The 19,379-nt window shown below is 42.9% G+C and overlaps 1 protein-coding gene across 2 annotated transcripts in view; it reads right to left on the reverse strand.

Annotated features, from left to right (window-relative positions):
- The window catches only part of LOC139349311 (adenosine kinase-like), a 101,256-nt gene that overhangs the window by 68,254 nt on the left and 13,623 nt on the right, over positions 1–19,379 (reverse strand). For both annotated transcript variants that reach the window (XM_070989961.1, XM_070989963.1), the window contains exon 4: positions 17,425–17,503. In XM_070989961.1, the coding sequence (XP_070846062.1) occupies positions 17,425–17,503 (79 nt within the window). The remainder of the gene's footprint in view (positions 1–17,424; positions 17,504–19,379) is intronic.

The raw sequence follows: 19,379 nt of genomic DNA on the forward strand, positions 1-19,379 counted from the left end.
CCTTGAGAAGGATGCCATTCAATCAGTGAGCTTGCTGCAGTAAAGGCCCTATCATTGCACTAATAGACTGAATCTTCCTCTCTGCCCGGATCATGGACAATGCATGGATGGCTTCCTCCTGCTTGGCAAGTTAAAGGGGCAATTGATTCAATAAATTAAACAGAATATAAGCCATGAGAAAGAAATACTGCTGTTGGGCGGGTATAGATTGAACTTGTGTAACAGTCTGCACACCTAATTTAATTTTCAGTTTATAGACATAACAGAATTGGATGACAGCAATTGACAAAACAGTTAAAATGCAAGACTGAACAGACTGTGCTCGTGCTCTCGTTGCCAAGAACGAACATCAGAGGTGGAGAGAATGTGCGGTGCGCTCCTTATCTACACCCCATCATCCAGCTGGAAGCAGACAGAATCAACGTAATAAGGAGAAGATTCAAGAACAGTTGCCCGCTTTGAACTCTGAGGTTGCGCGATCAAATTCCACCTTATCAACCGGCAGCTTAAACAAGTTGTGTTATTTTTCTGACGGCTTACAGAGAGAGGGAGAGAGGGGTGGGGGTGGGATGGGGGGGGACAAGCTGGAACCGTCATAACTACTGGCTGCTGCAGTGCATCGTGACAAACAAGGGCGAAAAAACTTGGGATTTATTGCTCTGATAACCTTCCAGATTCCTTCGGCTGGTGCTGTATGCCAGACAACTCCGACAGAGTTATGCATCATTAATCCCCATGAACACTGCCAGTGATAAATAATGCTGTGCGTCCCTATGAAAAATAAGGCAGTTATTACCAAACCATAAAGAATGGTATTCGTATCATCACTTCAAGCAGATAATAATGCGGAGATACGATGTTTCAAGGATTCAAAAGCACACTCGCAGTGACAGTGAGCTGTATATTTCTGCTCTCATCCGCAGTGTACGCTGCTGGAAAAAGAACTCCTAATAAATAACAGCACTTGAGCAGCGCAGATTAAAGATCTTTATATACATGTCGTAACGCTTTCAATACTGAGCAGACACTCGACCTATCAAACTCTATTTAGTACACAATAAACTAATGTAAATAACGACTTATAGCTGCACGTTTGCAATCATGAATAGCATAGTAGCAAATAGCAGCTAATCAGTTAGTACGCAACAAAAATAATGTGTGCCTGGTAACCTCTCGCTCCACATTTCCCACAAAGAGCAGCTTATTTCACTCATCTGATAATTTCTCAAGGCTCAGACTTGAATCCAGTCCAATAAACATAGTAATACTATATCCCCTACAGGTGTAAATTCTTGGTGGTTAAGCAGCGCAAAGAGAAACTAGAAGGAACTCTGTTTGATACAGAGATGTTTCCAGCACCAGATGCTGTGGGGCCCTCTCTTGTGAGAAGCCGGGCGAAGATCACTTACTTTCCTATTGAGAGTTGGAACATAAATTCAAAACCAGCAATAAATCAAATATAAATTTTCAGCTCCCCTCACTTTCCCGGGAACGGCTGCAATAACAATGTCATTCGACTCTGCCTGGTTACCATTAATGCTCTGGATTCCATCCATGCTAATGATTTGGTCCTGTATCCTGTGCGTTTTACAACAAAAAGAAGGGGAATGTTACTGACCTATTTAACGCTTTGCAGGTTAAGAGAAGAAACTAAGGTCTGTGACAGATGCTCTTAACATATACAGTATTTCCAAACTCGCTCAAAATGGATTCTCCTTGCCAGATATAACACCCCGTGTGCCAATAATGTTAATACACCGAAACTCTGCGGCTGCAACTTTCACATTTCTAGACAGCAAAGTTTCTGAGCCAGAAAGGAGGACAATGCACTCCAGTTAAATCTAACTGGAGTGAAAAAAGTGATTTCTATTTAGATATTGTTCCCTGTGCCAACCAGCCTTTGCCTGTGCCAAAAAAGCAAATTCGATCTCATTCAGTCTATTTTCTCCTTGAAATCACAGTCTCATAATAATCTTTAGAAACTGAGCGTGGGCCAAGGCTGATTCACCCAACTCCCATCCTACACTGAATATTTACTGGAATGGCCACATATCACCATCTGAGCAGTTTTCATAACCCAAATATATACAGTCTAGCATCAGAATCCAATTCATACTGTATATTTGTTTCGCACAGTGTAAACAGACTTTTTAATTCCAGTCAAACCATAACCCCAAAGTGGAGCACAGGGAGCCGATTCTGGTTACAGGGACTGTTTAGAGAGAGCCATTCTGGGTGAAGCACACTTTACTTTTTAAGCAAAAAGCAAACCAATTTCAGTGCAGCACCTGCACCCTTCTGCCCTGTTGGCTTTGGCGAAGCAGATTCAATGAGTTTTCAGCCAACACTACACGGCTGTGTGCCTGTAAGAATCTGCACCGACAGAAGGCTTTTAGAGAAGAACCAAGGTCACCACTACAATAACACAGCACAGAGGATCTGCTCCGAGCCAGGGGGAAGTGCTGTGTCTCTCTCACACCCTTGAAATAAAAACCAGTGTGTGCAGAAGGATACTAAGTTCAATAAACTTAACTTCTCTTTGTAACCTCTGCAGAAACACTACATAAGCAGAGGGCAAAAAAAAGCTGTGCTTGTTCTTCTGGTATTACACACTTAAGTGTAAACCAAATGTGTGTATGAAACAAATCACGCTCACTGCATCAATTTACATCTCTCCTGTCCAGTATAAAGCATGCAGCATGCAGTGTAATGACGGCAGACATGCTAGCCTCTTTCAGGAGAGATGTATTATCCACAGCTGCAATTAGGAGAACAAGAAAACATATTTTGAAAGAGAGGTTTTATGCTTAATAACCAGAAAAATAGAAACCACTGTACTCTACATTGTAATTCAATCCAATACAAACACAACTGCAGCTTTCAGCAAATATTACTCACAAAGGAGTAAATAGTGCATTTGTTGGGGGACTATTTTCCGTTGCTCTAGTAGTGAGTATTTACTGCCACAGGACGGCGTTTGCAGGACTGACTCAAAAGAAACTCCAATGGCTGTGTTCATCGTAATGAAGTGTCAGCTAAAGCGTCAGTGTGGCTCATTTAATGTGTTTTTGGGCTGCAGTGGAAGCCTGTGGCACAGGTAATACTTGTCAGTAGATCAATTCACTGCTAGTTCTGATCATTTCATGGGATTTGTTGACAATAAGAAAAATATAGAACCTTATCCTTTACATCGCTGCTGATCCACTTGATGTGTAGTATTAAAATCATATTTAATAATAACAGCATTTCAGAGGTTAGAGGATTATGCAGCCTTGGTAGAGCAACCACTTTTTAACTGTTAGCACTATTTCAGAGAGGTGTTCATTCAACTTTATGTTTTCAAGCTGCAGTTTGTGACACATTGTTGGATTTCATTACATTTGAAAGTATTCCGAACATTTCTGTCTGCCTCATTTGAAAAGAGTGCCGACAAAAACAAGTTGACGAAGCACTCGTGCATGTCGTCTTATATCTCGATGTGCGGGGGTTTCTATGCTTCTGGTCTCCCAGTGTAAAGTATGTACAGCACAGTCTAAGTACAGTATGTATACGTGTGTGCATGCAAGGATATTTTTTTTAATATAATTGTTAATGATGGGAAAGCCCCAGCAAGCTTCTTTAAAAGGCTGTCAGAGAAATCGCTAACAGCTGCCAGCCGCAGGAATTCAGAAATGCCAAACCAGCACTTTGTGATTGGCACAAGGAAGTTACACCCACTTTGTAATAATATGTTTCTCTTTGGTGAGTTGCCAAATGGGCTGCTGCCAAAGTAGACATGACAGACTGATCAGATCATTCTGTACAAAAACATCAGGCCAAGGAAAACTATAATTATTTGTCTGAGGCCAAGGTCAGGTCGCTGCAAAGCTCGTAAATACAAATGAGAAGTAACTTACAGAGCAAATCTAATAATGGTGACTCCACTCAAAAAGTCATTTTGATGAATAAGCCTTAATTATAGCTATTTGCCTTTACATTCTCACACTTCCATACCTAGTCGGCGTTTTGCCAAGGCAACAGTGACATGCACCAAATCATGTTACAAATATTAAATGCTAATTCTTCATAGAAAATAAATTCAAGCAAACAAAAGGACCAAAAAAAAAACCTTTCAGAAGAAATTAGCTCAACAGACAGACTGCGGTCGTACATCTTCCTCGACTCCACCACACCTGCTCAGGTCTGCCTGCAGTAACCTGCTCTGTCTGCCCTGCAGGTGTTTCTGCGTATTTACTCCCAGACCCATTTACCACAAATACATGCTACTGTATGTTATGTTCCTCCAGCAGCTGTGTTTCTTCTTTTCTCTCCTTGCTGTCAATCCACTTCCGTCCCGGTCCCAGTGCTAGCCTTGATGATACATTTACTTTCCATAAATCAATTTTTGAAACTCAGCAATTACCCCAATCCACAGGGAGTCAGAGGAAATCGATAAGTCAAAGGTCCTGAGGCTGCTCAATAGTCAGTTCTGTCACTTCCTGTCCGCTTGCTTCAAAACACAGTGATGGACCTCGGTGGTAAAGCTAACGCGGGTCAATAATAACCTGAGTCTGACAAGACGCAAGTGAGAAAGAGGAGCTGGCTGGGGAGAACAAAACAAATAAAAACAGGAGAAGTGTGCTTACACCTGCATCGCTGTTACACAATGTTTAATGTGCAAAGACTCCCATCGAAGCCACATTTTCTTACATATGAAACACCTTTTACTTATTCTTCACCAAGAGACCAGGAAGTAAAGAGTAAAAATGACTATTATATATGTATATATATTAAAAAAAAAAAACCCAAACTGTGCTTTCAAACGTGCAAATTATGATGGTTTTTAGTGTGATTATTATCAGGCTTCAAAAAGCTGCACCAGACGTTTGTCTCAATTTTATACTACATATTAATATGACACGATATGTGGAATACATTAATTTTAATTGTCCACTGGTTGAACAGTTAGCATATTAAGAAATCAATGTACTCCTCTGTTTTCCACCAACAGGAACTATTACAAGACTTGCTTTAAGGGACGTCAATCAAACTGCAACTTTGGAATACATCTGCTTAATTACTCCTCACAATAAGAAAAAAAAGTGTTTTTTAATGCTTAGTTTTTGTCTCTGAGATGTCCCTGCAGCTGTCTCACCACCGTCTGAAAGTCCCTTTGCACATTAGCTCCTAGAACAACGATCTTCATGAACGTCGCACTCAGAAATCAAGCACCCCCTTGACTACTGTACACTCAAAACGTGCTGAGAGAAGTATGGATTGGCACACAGAGCTTCGTCAGTGTTGTTGTAATTCCTGTTGGTCGCAGATAGAGGTCAATACAGGTCATAGATTACTTAATGCCCCTTTAATAACTTTTTGATGCGGGGAGTAATGCTTCCAAACACTGGCAGTATTACCACTGAGTGGCATGTGCAGCCGAAGTGCCTGAAAGACCCTTGAGACAAAAACTGATATGTGATATTCGACTGCACGTCCCACTGCTACTTTAACAGCAGCTTTCAAGAAAGGAGATTTAATTTCTTTACATGTTTACCTTTGTTTCATCCCTACCTACCCCTCCCCTCTAACATTTCTCTTCTCTCTTCCCTCCCAGGAGACAAAGCAGGCAGACAGCTCTAATAAACAGTGGTGTGAAGCCTCACAGTGACGGCGTATGCCGAGGCAGCCGATGTGATCAATTATCGAGTGGCCGATTCTCTTTAATTAGAGGGTTTAAGTATTGAGTTAGTCTGGGTGGGAAGCTGAGAAGCAGCATGTAAACCAACCTCATTACACTGCAGTGATTCACCTCCCAGGAGCTGTGATCCACGCAGTGTTTACACCATACATTTGTTTCTGTGGTAACATATCGAGTGGAGGAATGGCTCAGTGACAGACCCAGTTTTTTTTCCCCCTCCTCTCCTCTACTCTCTCTCCATTTTCTTTCTTTCACTCTCCCTCCCACTCACTGCTGAAGAGGCTGTCACACTGGTTTGCCTTTTGTTGTGGAGAGTCTGGAGAGGTAGCACAATGTGTCCTAGTTAAAGCAGTGCCCCATCTGCCCGGCATAATTAGACAATTATGCTGGAAGGATCCGTCATTAATTCCTTTGTGGTGGCCAATTTCGCACCACAAAGAGGTCTCAGGTTTAGTTTTTCTTTGCAGATATCTGTTCATTTACCCTGGCCCCTGTTATCGTCCTCAAGTATTGATACTCCGGCAACTTGGGGCAGGAAAATATTCTCCTGCCAATATTGACTGGTTTGTACTGTTGTAGTGAAAAGGCCAAGGGGAATATTGGCTGCTGTCTCGTGCTGAATAAAAACAAGCAGCTAGGAAACAGCACTGCGAAAACACAGGCAGACACACAACAAACAACCATAGTTAATGCATTGAGGTTAGGTATACTGATGAAATATGCATTATGTGGAATGATCCTAGTGTTGCATTGTGGGGCGTATGGACTAATCCGAGCAGGAGAAGCTTCACATCAATTTGAAATGCCAGTTTGACCTACTAAAACACAATCAATTAAAGCTGGGATTCATTCATTATGTTCATGTCAGAGTGATGAGATAAAAAAGTAAACACTTAACCACCACTTTGAGGAAATGTTGATCTGTTAAATGAGGTCACACTTACTGTTATTATATATCTAGCTTAGCATAGTATCCAATTTATTATGAAGCTGATGCAAATGTTCGGCGTCTTTACCTGAAATGTATAGCATTAGCAAACACTTTGCATGTTAACAGGCTAATTTCAGCACATTCGCATGCTATGATACATGCTAATGTTAGCAAGGTATATTATGCTAGCTAAGATGGCAACGCTAGCATTCTAACATCCATATGGCTAGCTGATGTTAATGTTGGACATTCATTGATTTTTTCAAGGTATATCTATGAACTGAAGCATTGGAAAAGGGGGAAATTCGACCCTTTGGTGGCACTAGGGTGAAAACAAGATCCTGGTCCTTTATTATCCTTGATCAATATGTGTAATACTAAGATATTTTAAGAGCGGCCAAACTGCAAAATCTATGCCGCTGCCTAAGCTGAAAGGTCAGTTTATCATCTATTAGCAGCTGAGACAGGTATCAGACTTCCTTTTTGTTACTACAAGTACATTTTATTTGAGTGTCCAAATTAGCAGTGTAAAACTAAATGTGATATATGGTGCCCTCAAACAGTGTAATAATGCACAGTAAAAGTGCAAAAATGTTAAGTATGCACAACACTTTCAGCCCCTTTATGCAACAAAGAGTCACTGCTAAATGTGTTTCAACACCATCAGTGATGTCCAAAATCTCCATTTACTGCTCACAGCAAGAGCAAACTGTTGAGCTTTTATTTTGCAAAGAACGGTGCACAAGTGAAGGAGGGAGTGGTTTCACAGTACAAGACATCACCTCAACCCTGTATTCAGCTAACCAGCGTTTATACTTAATTATAGGTGTCTGACAGACTGAAGTTCCACCTCAGCTCTCTATCTGCTGCACGGTGCAACCTGCTGCTTGTACAAAGTACAATTTGTAAACTCCCTATCGAACATATGTGTTGTCACATTAACTGTTTCACAGTTACACTGAGTAACTCAGCTTGACAGAGACATGTAGGAAGCTATCTTACAATGTAACTCAAATCTGATTAGAGCAGTGATCTAATCAGCCATGAATTCATCTGTGAAGACAAGCAGGCAAGAGAAAATCACCGCGGAGAATTCTGTATAATTATCAAAAATCTCACAGCGGTACATTAAAATTCTAATTACGACATATTATCTTAATTGCTAAGGAGATGCAAATCAAAACAAGGTTAACGCTGCTCCCTTAACATGCAGGAGAACATGTGGTGGGAAACTCTTCAATATTCACTGAATCAGCTTGACTTGTTCGACATGAGAGGCTGTCATTTTGTAATGCTTCCCCCTCTTAGGGGCGATAATCCTAGCTGAGAGCACAAGCAGCGGTGGCGCAGTCGTGCAACAATAAGACAGAACAAACATCTAATTGCTGTGCATTCATTTCCTTTTATTGTATCAAACAAAGCTGGTGACAGCTCATCGCAAGCCAACTAATGCTGCCGTCCGGAGGAAACCATGTACCTCCAGTGCATTTGGAAAAGCAGCCTCGTCTTCAGCTTTGTGACAGTGCACTTTTTTTTTTAAAGGGAGGGGAGGGAAGGGGGGGTGCAATCCTTCAACTTATCTGAACAAAAAAACAAATGACAAAACAGATATTTAATTTTCCCTGTTGGCCAGAAATGCTGCAGGAGAAACATCCACGTCTAATGTGCAACAAATAGAGAACTGAAAAAAAAGTTGTCAAGAAACTGCGATTCCCATGGTACACAACAAATTGCTTGCCATAAATTGTATCTGACAGGTGCACACTGTAACTCTGCAGACATAAGACAGCCGGACGACGGCAGGCACAGGGGGTAATGGTGAAAGGAGAAGAACATGCCATTGAACATGGATTTATGAGCGGGTCCACGCTGACGCGATCCATCAGCGGTGTCACGTAGCATCAAACATGGTCACGTTTAGGACGCGTTTAGATGAGGCTTCGGAGGGTTTCAACGGGTGCTAACGCTCAAAAAACATGTGTGGGGAAACAAGCAATTTGCTGTTGCCGCCCACAAATCCAGTGCAGTCTCTTAATTGGAGTAGTTTTGCTTTGGTAGGTTCTCGCAGTGGGCTGCTAACAATATGTGGCAGCTTTAAACTAACTACAGCCATTTTTGAAAACATCATATTCCTGACAGAAAATAATAAACTGGAGGTGCCCCATGTTTTCACTAGAAGATATTGGAGTTTCTCTACCAATTGGCAACGGGACGGTGGTTACCCACATACTGTAAATTGAGTTTCTCTTTCTCACTTTCTCCCACAAACACAGACATACAGTGCAAACACTTTCCCAGACACACAGTTCTTCCCTTGCTGGCCAGAAATAAATGGAGACCCCAGGAGTTCCCTTTGGCCCTGGCCCTAGCAGTCTATAGCAGAGCCGACAGCTCCGATCACTCCTGAGAAAGCAAAAGCTGCTCAGGGATCGCTTTACAATTCTCAGGGGCTCGAATAACCTGATCTTGAACTGATCCCGTGCACTGATCCTTTGGTATTGGGTTAGGAACGTGTGAAGGGGCCTGTTGAATGAGCTCGCTGGATATCAACATCCTCACTCCGTGTTGCTCCAGCCCGGCAGATTGTTTGACTTGATTAGTCTCTACCCGAGTGTTAGACTACCCAACGCCAAGCCCTCCAGACACCGGTATCAATGTGTCAGAGGGAAAAGTGCTCTCCCAAGTCTCAAGGTGGAGCCCATTACCCTGAGTGAGAGCACTGTAAGTTAATAGGATTTGCTCGCGATCAAGAGACTGAGCTATTTCCTGAGGCTGTTACAGACCGAAGCACAAAAATAAATGTTCCTTTATTCACCACTATTAAGCGTCCCCCCCCCCTCCCCAAAAAAAAGAAAAGTCCCCACCACCACCGCCACCATCCACTCTGACCCCACCCCTCCTTTTTCTCCTTGTTGGAATATCTGTTTTTACTGCAGGAGGCTGCGCTCTCTCCACTCTTGTTCTGTTTTTTTTTTCCTCCCAAGCAGCCAGTAAAAGTAAAAGGTTGGCACTTTTTGTCTAAAGGAACCATTTGTTCAGGTGAAAATGAAACTTGCATGGTAAGCAGAGCCAGGCCTGCGGTTGGACAGGGGCAGAGGGGATTCCAGATTAATCATATGGACTATACGCCATGAGGATATTCATTGAGGAGTAATTGCCAAGGGGCTTTATGTAATGTATTCTCCCCATGAGGTAAAACCTTGTAGCAGCGAGAAAGGATAATAGAGTAAGAGGATCATATAAAAATGTTTGCTGCTCCAACCTTTAACTCGGAGCTTAACCCTGACCTCGGATAGTAATTACAGAGTTAATTGCCAACTGATCTGAGGAGGAAGCTCCATCCAGCTCCACTGCAGATGTCAGTTGGGCTTAAGAGCCTCCTTCTGAGGTACAACAGATCACGGATTGTCTTGCATGGTTTAAAGAAAGGACAGTTAGCAGCATAGGGTCAAGTGGTATTTGGTGTTTACACATAGTTTAAAGCAACGAGAGCTGGCAGGTAAATTGTCATTGACTGATCTTCACTGGAATCGTATTAGAACTGCAGCGAGCGCATTTATTAATAATGAATCTCTTCATTTGTGTTTCTTTAGTCCAAAGCCCAAACATGTTTTTGTTAACAATGGCATAAAAACACAGAAAGCAACAAATCCTCATATTTAATAAGCTCTAACCGGAGCCTCTTTTTTTTGGTTTACTTTTCTGTTTGTACATTAAAGGGATAGTTCAGATTATTCAGCGTTTTAAAGGGTTAGTAAGGATTCACTGAAGACACATAATAACACAAACTAACCAATCGAGGCAGACCAGCAACTCGGACGTTCTGCAAGGTAAAATTACCATTTTTGTCAAAGGAGTCTGGTTTGGACCTTGGCTTTGAAGACAGCAATATAAGCAAATTCATGTCCCGCCGAAAGGGCCTGTCTGGTGGCAAGATAAGCAGTAAAAATAACTAACACTGTTTTGTTTTTTTTACACAATTGTCACAATAGTGCTCTTACTTATCATTAAATGGATTTCAAATAGGACGGTGATAATTTAACGTTAACATTTATGGATTTTCATTGGAAACATAATATTAAATTGGCATGTTGCGTTGATGTTTGAGTTTACACAGCGCTATAAAACACAACATAAACTGTAACTGTAACAAATTTGGTTATAAGTTTTGGCTATAAGAGCCTTGTCTGACATAATGCATTAGCAGTGGAACACAGCCTCATGTTGCATCAAACATTAAGTTGTTTATCCTAAAGGAGATGTGTTTAGAAAGCTGACAAATAGTTATTAATATTGTGAAACACATTTGCACCATATGCCCAGGCTTAATAGTAACCAGTCTTCCTTTAGTGTGCATGACAACACACAAGTGAAGTTTTGACAACTGAAGACATACAGTAAAGCACATTGGACTATATAATAAGCCTCTCTGAGTGAAAAAAAACAGACAGATTTCCTCTGGATTTGTTTAAAACCTTAAGAGAGAATAGAACTGGCGCATTTCACCGCAGATCTGAGCACAGCTCACTCAGGAAACCTGAATGTCTTCACTGAGTCAAATAGTTAAGTTGAGCCGGTGCTGCCATAAACCCGGTGGGAGAGCTTGGAATAATCTAGGCGATGTTAATGATGCAATTTATATGTGAGGGGACCGGTGTTTGGCAGGCTCTTTCCGTCTGAGCGGGCTGCACAACCCAGCGAGCTCCCAGCACCCCCTGCTAGATGGAGGGGGTGGAGTAGGAGGAGGATGTCAGAGCCCATGTGAAAAGAGGGAGCGAGCGAAGCACTGATAAGAGCCATTACTATTAGTGTCTGTCTGTCACCTGCTGTGCGTCATCCAGCCTTCTCTCTCTCCACATGCGCCCCCATCCCCGTCGCTCCATCCCCATCCGTTTTCCTGAGGCACATCACTTCAAATTTGCACTCACCTACACATTTTCCATCCTGTCACAGATATACTCGGTTGGCTCGAAAGCTGAGCCGAGCCGCACTCTGAAAACTACCGTGAGCTTTGTTTCAAAACAGTTGTGAATTAGTGAAGGTGCAGGCAGCTGCCAGCATTTATTCGATAAACAAAATAGCTGCAGATGAATAACTGAATTGGCACAAGGGGACGCAATATTCGAGACATACCGCTTCTCAGTTTTTCCAAGTGAACACAAAGCCTAATTTGGTATTTCATTTATTACTTGGCACAATACTACAGCTCCTTAAACTTATGAACTCGGGAGAAATGAACAGTAATTGCAGGCTGTTCTTTATTTTCTTAAAACCTTTTTAACCAAAATATTTAAAGCTGTTTTTCTCAGTTGCTATGCAACACTTCAACCGCAAGAGTGGGAGCATGCTGAGAATGTGCCAAATAAATGCTACTGCCACAGACATTCTGCGGGGAAATATGAGAGAGGGGCATCGTTCAATCATAATCACACGAAAATGTAGAGCAGTTGTGTAAAATGCACAATCATCCTTTCATTCATCAGTTACTTGACCTGTGGCAACAGATGATTCCAACCAATAGTTCGTTTAATGAACCATTGTTTACAGTCTGAGAGGCTCTCAGACCATTCCTCTGCCATGTGAGCACATTTTTTCATCTCCTGTGCACCAAACGCACAAGTGCCTGCTTTTAACGGCGGAATACAGCGACGTGGCAGGCGAACCAAGTGTCCTGTGCAAAATATCGTTCCGTAATTTGACATGAAAATGCTGCCAGATATGTAGACTACTGTCTGTTTCACAAGTCCTTTTAGATTTCACTCAGAGCTCGCCTGGAGCCCGGGCAACTGTACGACAGCCAAGCATTTAAAAAAAAAAAAAAGAAAGCAAGCCAATGGTGCAGCCTTTCTTCCTGAGCCTGGAACCAAGGACTTAAAGCAAGGACACGTTATGCAAGATATCACATTCAATTCCAGTGCCAGCCTCTGAGGCCAGATGATACACATTGAGTGCGTCTGTCTCTCGAGCCCTCAATGTTAATCAACACTCTTTCCAATGCATACTTATGAGTTACAATCTACTCCCCACGTCTTCCCTTTGGCAGCTTAAATTAAGTCGCAAATTTGACGGCAAATTAACTTCAACGGGGACGGTAATATGTCACCTATACAGCAATCTGTGCCATTTCTCGCCAGGGCAACACAAATCTTGTGAATCTGAGAGGAAAATTAAATCAAACAAATCATTTTCGTGTGAAAGTCAAATTCGAGGGAACACAAGAAAGACGGCGCCACACGGCGGGGCCTTCGGCTGTTAACAAATCCCTCTGATGACAAAGCCTTGCATAATCGCCTAGTCAACCTTTATCACTGTGATCACAGAGCTTGAGATTTGATGCACGCCGGTATTAGCTGTGACATACAGTCACAATACAGTCGAGGTGGGAGGAACACATGCTCAGACTGTGTGTACGTACACGTGTGTGTAAAGGCGAGGTGGATGTGGAACCAACAGAGATCTCCCCACTTCATCATTGAGTAAATGGCAGCACAGACGTGAGCTGCGACTTCACAGCTGCCTCATGGCGGGTGACATTGAAGCCCACGCATGAACACATCGCTCATCAAAGCGAATGAGGCGTTCGTTGCTTCCTCTGCTTGTGCCGAGAAAAACAATGGCAGCCCCCCTCAAGTGCGCACTTGCACACCTGGAATGTCTAGAATGAGTGGAAATGGGAATGAAAAGGGAGGGGGGGAAAAAAATCCATTTGGTTTCATGCATCTCTCACAAGAAGCTTAACAGACTGTGACCTTCCACTGCTTCGTAATGGGAAGGAAACGGCAAGACCCCAGCGCCATAAAACGGCTCAGAGCGGGTGCTAACAGTGGTTCTGCAATTAACCTGTCTTAAAACAAACAAGAGGCTTTTGCTTTAACAACAGGCGCATACTTTAGAGGGTTGATTTCTGCGGCGTGAAACTCAAAGGCCCACCAGGGTTCAGGTTTTAATCAGTCATTAGCGTGCTCATTTCAGCACAGCTGCGCCGAGATCTATGCGACTACAAGCTCGCTCGATGTGATCAAAAACCAAAACAAAAAAGTCAAAGCTCCTTTCCGCGGATCCCGGCGACAGAGCGAACCACCGCCGAGCGAAAGCCCTCCAAGTCTTCTCGCAGACAAAGACTATTTGTCTGAGCGCTAACCATAAAGTGTCAGAAAAATTACAGCGAAAACAGAAAGCAACAGTAAAATTGTGAATGCCCGTTTTTTGCACATAAGCACATCCTCCTGAAAGTTCAGTCGCATAGCTTGAACACAAAAGCTCCAGTCTTTCTCCTTAACTGTCCTCTTTTCTCTAAGTGGAACCAGACGTAGGCATTTCTTCATTTAGCCCATTCAAATGGAGGCAAGTTGCTGTTCTTTATTTATTTAACAAAACGAGCTGCAAAAGCCAAACATTAGGTCATGGAATATTTTCAACCCGAGAAATAAGTCAATGCCTTCAATGAGACATCAAACCCAGTTTAAGTATTCCCCTACAAAATATGAGCTGGTGAGGACCTTTCTCGAAGTCAAGTAGTGCTGTGGGATTTTTCTGTTTTTTAAATACAACTTTCAACAGTGTGGTGCACATGCGTTTCCAATTAAGAGCTCAGAGCCAAACATCCAAGCCTGGGCCCCATTCACCCCTTCCACGATTGACCAAGTCTGAGGAAATGTTAAACAGGCATCATAACCATAACAGAGACGGCAGATTTTTCAAAAGCCTTTACTTTCTAAACAATAATTAAGACATCACGGTGGATTGATGATACAGACTGCAAACACCGCACAAAATCTAAATAAAGAAAAGGGAACGCACTTAATCATAACTTTTTGTGACGCGTTCACAGCTAGGGCACTTAAACATAACAACTTGTCCCGTTGGTGAATGGGTACAAAGCGTGCTTACAGTGCAGAGAAATAAAATATGTCAATGCTGTTGATTTGTGAGGATCATAATGAGAATGCACGGTTTACACGAGGCACTCAGAGTAGGATCTACTTCCCTGGCAGCCGCAATAACTCCCTATGAGCCTGTCTCTGCTCAGACTTCAATCTCTGGGCCCTGAGGAGCTGTTGGAGGACTTTGATGTTCTGTCTAAATGAATTGACTGTGCTTCTTGATACAGCCCTCCAGTCAACTGGCTCCCCCCACTGATTCCGTCACCTGTGATAAACACCACGTGAGCATGGCGGTACCAAAATTCTGGATCGCATGCTCAGGAAGGCCACTGTTTTCTGTTTTTTTTTTTTTTTCCCCCCTTCAACTTTGTAAATGACTGAGAGAAATATGATTGTTGTTTCCCGCCGTGCCCTATCTGAGCAGAAGCCCTTTGATGTGCGAGGCTGTATGTGAGCAAGCGACGGCTGGGCTGGTTTTTGTTACCTTACAGCCCTGCAACATCCAGTAGGTGAGCCTTTATGTCGGATGCCCCTTCAGGGCATGGTGTTTGTTAGAGCCTGGGCAAAGGCAACAACCTCCAACCTACTTCTATCATTGCAGTTTTCTCTTCTTCTTCTTAAGATCCAGAGCCAGAGAGCTCTGCATACTGTACAAGCTTGCAACTTCACTGACTTGATCCAAACAAGATCTAAGGCTTACTGAGGAGCACTGGTGCACGGCTAAGGAAGTACAAATGTGTTGATACATCTACCTTGGGACTTCTAGTTTGTCACAATGTGTGCTTTGAATAAGGATAAGCAGTGACAGGAGCTGTAATGCATGTAAAATGAAGAAGAAGAAGAAAAAAAAAGTCATGTCCCAGTGCTAAAGATAGCACCGACTGCAACCAGTCAACCGCTAGCAAACACTGCAACGTTTGATTTCGATCAAAGAGCCGGGCAGAGACGGCGGTTAGAGGGAAACAATACTTATCCATCTAAGCTTCGGCTTGGTCAATTCTCATTTGACTAAATCCAATTACCATCGATTCTGCATCTCCTTAAAGCCGAGGTTTAGGTGTTCCTTGATAGTGCAGGAATCTTAACTCGGATGAAGCGGCAGTATTTAACCTATTACAGCCTCCGATGAAGCGGTTGGGTTTTGGAGGAAAGTGCGAGTTCTACTGGCAAAGGCATTGATCCTCCCACACCCTGGGTTTTCCCAGCGTGTGCAGCGATTCCTTTGCAAAGCCTCTGAACACTTCTCTCTCTCTCCTCCAGCAGCAATGGTGCTCCTGAGCAAACCTGCCCTGGATCGAGCATCTCATTTAGTCACTGGGCCCTTTGATGTGGATTCAGTGCTGCATCGCATATCATTCGTGTTTGAAGGTTCAGCTTCCACAATACAGCAGGGTTTGAAGTTTCACATATTGCAAGTGCTACAATGTGATAATCTGGGAGCCGGTTATGCATTATACATTTTTCATAAAAGAACACCATCACCTGAAAGTGAAACGTGGAAAAGTCAGCGCTTCAAGGTATATATTGACAGAAACTGTTTCTGAGACTTCTGGGTGTGGGACGAAAACACTCTTGTTATCTTGAGCATTTCAGAATCAGCTCTACATCTTCCCTCGGAAGGGGGTAAATATCCAAATAAACAGAGTAGAATAACATTTGACTGGGGTCTGCCATGCCATTATGAGACAGAATAATTTAGCTGACTGAACGCTTCTCGCAGGGCACAGAGGCCATGACGGCTCTTTCTCCAGCGAGGGCCTGCAATAAAAATCTCATTCTCCATCTGATTTCACAAGGGAGCTGATAGGCAACTTGGGGCACCTCCTTCAGCGTCTTCTTAAATCAAACACGAAAAGTCCTTGTTAAGGTCTACGACTGACCAACCGAACTCCACGGCTCTGGCTGGAGCAACGACGGGAAAGGCAGGGAGTTAACTGTTGGAAGAGTGAGCCTACCGGTTTTTTAAACCCAGCTGCATCAAGCACCGAAGGTTTAAAAAACACAGGAAGAATAAAATCAAGTTGGCAGTTAATGTCTGTGAGTGACTGAGCTTTACGCTGCCGCTTCTGATCTTGATAATTAAAGAGTGTTTGTGTGGCGTTGCACAGCTCCGCGTGCCATTTTAAAGGATGCTTACCATCTCCAAAGCACGGAGATGGTGGCAGCCTCGGGGCCTGCCTGCTTTCTTTTCCCTCTCTCTGTAACTATCTTGTGCTAGATACACACAAATGCGCGCAAAAACGCACGCACACACGAGCGCGTGCGCACAAATCCGAACTCTACACACTGCACTGACACATGCAAACAAAAACCCACACACAAGAAAGAGTCGGCGCTTTCACAAACATCAGCCTCTCAATTAGCTTCTGCACTCATTTCTCCTTGGAAGAGAATTATTTTTCAGCTGGATGCTTTCTCTTTGTTTATTGTGAGCCGACCAAAGCCTTATCAGCGGCTAATCACGGCATGTCAAATTCACAGACTGACTGCAGTCACTTTAAAGAAAGAAAAAAAGGATTCAGTGAATAATCTTCTCAAGTTCAGATTGCCATTTTAGATTTGGACAATCACCAGTTTCTTTTAGATGCTCAGATCTGTCTAACAGCCAGAGAGAAGATCAGCATTTGTTTGATGTAATTTGTTGTGACATGTTAATTGCATCTACTTGTAATTCTCCCTAATTGATGTTTGATATGTCTCAGGAAATTAGGCCAACTAGATAACACTGCAAATATTATGAATCCTCCCTGCCTTTCTCTTTCCGTGGCAGGTCTGATGAATTCACAACACCTAAAACTGTAATGTGTCAACATGCTGTGCAGCTATGCTCTGTATTCCCAGGGCTGCCAGGCTGACAAATCTAAGGTTACAAGCCTACCACTGTATATTCAAAACACATTCAGGCTCACTGTAGAGCGCCAGAGAACACTAACCTGAGCAATTTTCACCGAGTTCTGGGTCGAACCACCGGCGTGGTATTCAACTTTGTTCCTCTTGACGATTTCTTCGAACCTGAAACGGAACAGAGGAAGAAGAGCTGTTACAATGGATGACGTTCAAGATCGACTACAAAGTGAATTAGACCACAGCTGCTGATAAAGGCTTTGTGTAAACACCGCATGTGACATGGGCAGACTACAGGTTTCTCAACACCTGTCACATTGCAACACATGTAGGAGGAGTGAGGCATAAGCGCCGCAAATTAGCCAATACAAATTCCATCGGGAGAGGTTACACGGGTGTAGTTGAAGAGCGGCTGTGAGCAGAGAGGACGTGAAAATGTCCGAGTAGAATATATCTCAAAACTATTGGATGGGCTGCCGTGAAATCTGTTTGAGCCGTTCCTGGTCTTCAGAGAATGGATCGTAATGACTCTGGTGATCCCTCAACCTTTTATCACTATCAACATGTAATATCTTCCACTGGGTTAGTGGTTTCAAACTGGGGGGTGGGCCACATAGTTTTCTGATGCTTGTGCTGGTCTTTAGTTCAATACATATGTGAGCATCACAACCTGCTAACATGCTAAACAGATATTAAACCTGCTTACATAACATCTGAAAGCATAACAAATGCATGTTAGCATACGAACATGAAATGCCACTTACATAATAAACTTAAGCTTGATGACATGCTAACATTATGTTAAGCTAATGCATTTGGGATGACAGCAGAGTCTTTGCACATTAACATGCAAAACTTAAAGCCGCACGACTCAATATTTTCAACGGCTCAAATGACAAATGTCATGTGAAGGAGGTCACTCGCCGATGCAAAATATCACCAGAGTGCAGTTCCCTTCAGCTCTGCACAGCTTTGAAGTCTTTTTCAGCTCACTGTTCGGCTACTGCTTTGGGTCAGTCTCAGCACACTCATCAAAACTTGTTTTCACCGAAAAATTCCAATAAAGCCGCCGAACACGACACTATTTTCCGAGCACTAAATGTCACACACAAAGTTTGTGACTACCTGGTAAACACAGAGGAGCATTTACATGGATGCAGTGCTGATGGAGTGCACCGGAACAGAGTATGTCATGCAACAGAGCCAACAAAAAGAAATGGAGCGGTCAAAGTTGTCATATTGACATTTAAGGTGGACTGATTGGCTCATGCACTGAGTAACATGCAAGAAAACATTTCTCCTTAAAAGTTGCGGGCAGCACAGTGAATTACATTATTTCTTCTCCAGTCTAAAAACAATCCGGCGTTAATAGTAAAGATTCACTGCAACTTTTCCTCCTATTGGCTGCTTCAGATGCTGCTGGTCTCAGGAGTTGGTGGAGACCAAAACAGAGCTAAAATGAGAATTAGCATTGTACGACTTTCCCGCACTCTGATTCGCAAGGCCTAGTGTTCAGGTGTTAGACTGCAGCTTACTGCATGTGGATATATTTTTCCCATCAAAACATCATTTCTACTCTTCAGCCTTGTTGGGGTGTTTTTTTCCCCTTTCTGTCCTCGCTGTAAAAGAAGACAACAGTATGTAAACTCTGCACTATAATAAACTTGAAAGCGGTATACATTTTTTTTTTCGCCGTCCTTCAACTGTGACATTCCAGGTGCAAGCTGTTAATATAAACTGCTTAAGAAGAAACGGGAGGCGGGGGGGAAAGCAGCAGGCAAATGCTGGATTTTGTTAAATGGGATACTTGACCACAAATGTTGCTGGAGTTGAAAAGAACCCGTGAGGGTCTGAATGTCAGCTTGATAAAAGCAAAGGCGCAACATTGTCCACACATGGTTGCAGTTAGCTATACAGTATTAAAGTAAGATGAGCAGAGCAAGTCATTTCTGAGGAACTTGAACTGCTTCCTCAAAGGGAATCATGAAATAAAAGAAAGTATTCATCTTTCACTTTGCAGAGATTCTGTAGGCAGCTATTTTGT

This window comes from Chaetodon trifascialis, chromosome 21 (genome assembly GCF_039877785.1).
Source record: "Chaetodon trifascialis isolate fChaTrf1 chromosome 21, fChaTrf1.hap1, whole genome shotgun sequence".
NCBI lineage: Eukaryota > Metazoa > Chordata > Actinopteri > Chaetodontiformes > Chaetodontidae > Chaetodon > Chaetodon trifascialis.